General features: G+C 42.1%; 1 protein-coding gene across 1 annotated transcript in view; it reads right to left on the minus strand.

The window, feature by feature from the left end:
- Window positions 1-3313, minus strand: part of LOC106808557 (lachesin-like) — a gene marked incomplete at its 5' end in the record, with an annotated part of 17263 nt that overhangs the window by 11865 nt on the left and 2085 nt on the right. Inside the window, 3 exon segments of the mRNA XM_014811318.1 lie at window positions 220-304; window positions 766-894; window positions 1280-1413. Of these exon segments, the coding sequence (XP_014666804.1) occupies window positions 220-304; window positions 766-894; window positions 1280-1413 (348 nt within the window).

The raw sequence follows: 3313 nt of genomic DNA on the forward strand, positions 1-3313 counted from the left end.
TATATATATATATATATATATATATATATATATATATATATCATACATATATATCAAGACCACACTTGCCACTAAATGCACTTATGTGACAATTCTACATTCCGCACAATTAAACGCGGGAAACGACGGCTCAGAACCGAAAGTGACAGCGGCCCACTACGCGCTACGATATATTAGCTACGGGTATATCGACGTTCTGCCGCATCGGAGCGCACTCACTGTGTACTGTTACGTGCGTGCTTCTGGACACAACGCTAGAGGCAGATATCTGACACTGATACTCTCCTGCATCCTCCTCATAGACCTGTAAACAACACGCAGTCACATGTATGTAAACGGTTCATCGTAGGCATCAAACTTTATTGTTTTTAATGCAGGGAAAACTAGTTTAATCATTAACGAAAGACAATGCAAATTTAGCATTTAAATTTCGTTACTGTTAAGGCTAAGAAAACTAGTTTAATCATTGACAGAAGAAAGGAGAAATTTATCGTCTAAATTTCACCCCTTAAATTTCGCATTGATCTCATCTTTATGCAGACAACACATACGCAACAATCTAAAATGTTGCCCTAATGATTACAACACAATAAACAACATTTACAGTCTACATTATGCAGATGACTGCTAATGAGGACGGAATAAAGTTTACAGAAAAACAACGAGACACTCGTTCAGACAAAAATATGGAGTTCAATATTGTTAATGTGACAAGGTTAGAGGAGAAGGGGGGATTAATTGAAGCTATGAGGGTGCGGTGCCTACCTCTCTGATGTTTAAGTTGAACTGATTCGCACTCTTCACCTCTACAGTGAAGCGAGTGTCGCTGGTGATGCGACTGCCTCCGCTCGTTAAGACTCGAAACTGTCCGTTCGCCTTGTGAATCCACAACACCTGCAAAACAGAAACACAATGCATGCAGCAGCAAGCATTGTTGTTACCAAACACATGCACATTTCGTTATCGCTTTACATTGTCATACGTGTCATTTTACATATCCTAAATCATCGATGGCATAGGCAAAACGGAGAAATTATAGCTCATATATTGACAGACAAAGTTTAGCAAGAGCAGGGTTCTTGGTGGATGTGATAATCATTTAGTAATATATATTACATTATCTATAGAGGTTTTATTTAGATGTTTATGATAATTATAATACATCCTTTAGAATTATAATAAATATCACACATATGTGATAAATACAAATAAGAATAGTGAAACCACCCAAGTAGGCCTACGTAGAAATCAACACATTAGTAGTCTAGTAGAGACATACATGATTTTGGCCCAAATGTTCCATAAAGCATTTCAAGATGGCCTTTCCTCCCGACACAATGGTCATGTCTGGAGAGGTGTATATAATCCTGGGCAGGATAATTCCTGTTCCATTCTTCGAACTCTGCGCAGACACTGAAACATCCGCAAACGCCAACACATTCAGCAACCAACTCAAAAGTTTTCCCGCTTCTCCAAAATTACCACACGCTTCGCGCACTTTGTTCACGCGCGCGTAAACCGACGGGGAAGTCGATTGCGGAAAAGGCGGGAAGAGATTTCCTTCCCTCTGCAACGGTTTGTCACGGCGCACGAGGAACAAACGAGCGTCGCTGCCGCGCGTACAACAATGGGAGCAACAATAGCTCCGGGGGCAAGTTGTTGTTGACACTCGAACAGGTCGTATCGTTATCGCTCATCAATTAAAACCGGGGAGTGACCCAGCCCATTGTGTTTTCAGTAGCGCGGTCCTACCACCGCCGGCATTCAATAACACATAGCAGCAATGACACACAATAGAGCATAACCGCGCGCAGGGACCATTCTGCCTGGAAATCGCCAGCCGGGGTAGCTTTACTACCCCCGGAAACATGAAAATCTGCCGTGCCGATCTGCATGTTGGGAGCAGCAGATGCGCAGAGTCCACTCAGTTTTCCTATTCATTAGGCAGCACGGGGCCAAACCACTCTGCCTTCTGCCCCGATATCCAATTACAAATCATTCATTGGCGGGTAGATTGAAGTGCTATTGGGCTAGCTGGGCAGTTAACAGCTGCAATTTCCTGGACGACAAACACCAGAAGTGCTCGGCCATAGATTACCCTCTTGATTTGCCACTTGATATGCATTTGCATCATGGGTAACATGAGCCGACAGTAACTACAAAGTGTGAACAGATTATAGTCACGCTAGGGATAAACACTGTGATATCCAGTCAGCAGGATATGTGTGTAATTATATGCAGCTAGATTACAATCAATATTTGTTGATGTTTATGGAGTGAACATGCGATACTAGTATGCCGCAAGATCACAGTTTCATCTTTGGTTGAGCATTATATTTCCCTGATTTCATCGATCTAACACTTTTGTGAGAAACACTGGATCAATTTCAAACACTCTAACCATAAATATATACGGTAAAAATATCATCTCTGGATGCAAGTAACTCGAACCAGCACCAGCAATCATGGAACTTATATGCAGCACAGCCAACAATACATGAACAGGTTTAATAAAGGGAAGCTCTACCCTTGCCGACGAAGATGGGAGTGACAGATAATGGGAGTGTTCACACATATTCATGTGTGTGGAATAATTGAAGTCTTAGAATAGGAGACATAATGCACAGCCTTAGGTTATGAATGATGGGCCTTCGTCAATGAGCCAATCGATGCTGATTGCTGACTAATTGCAGGAAACTCCTTATGGTTCGCATAATGAAGTGTTTACATTTACTATGACACATACTGCAGTGTGTAAGAATACAGGGTGCGGAATTAACAGGAGTTCGGAGTCAAATACTCTCTGATTTACTGTTGGACTCCGTGATTTGACATATTATCAAGAGCGTATAAAGAAGTCGTATATCAAGAGTGTATAAATTCTGCGATATTAACTAATTCGTTCCGGAACATGGCCTCGCAGAATTCCCGTATTTTTTAAGCTAATGTCCAAAGAAAATTTGGCAGACGTGCAACTGCATGAATCTTAAAAATAAGCACATGCGTTATTGTTAATATCTTTTAAATTTTGAACCTCAGACTGCGAACTCTCTCATTTTGCCGCGGACTCCCACTTTTTGAGGGTAGGGAGTCCGTTGGACTCCCGTGTTCAAAAGTTAAAGATATACAGACAGACATATAGATACTATAGAGCTAAATAAATAGAGATGGAGATAGATAGAGAGAGATTAATAGAGAGAGGCAGGCACACGCATGCACCCATGCACGCGCGCGCGCGCGCGCGCACACACACACACACACACACACACACACACACACACACACACACACACACACACACGAGGGTAGGGGG

The sequence above is a fragment of the Priapulus caudatus genome, unplaced genomic scaffold, assembly GCF_000485595.1.
Source record: "Priapulus caudatus unplaced genomic scaffold, Priapulus_caudatus-5.0.1 Scaffold285, whole genome shotgun sequence".
Lineage (NCBI taxonomy): Eukaryota > Metazoa > Priapulida > Priapulimorpha > Priapulimorphida > Priapulidae > Priapulus > Priapulus caudatus.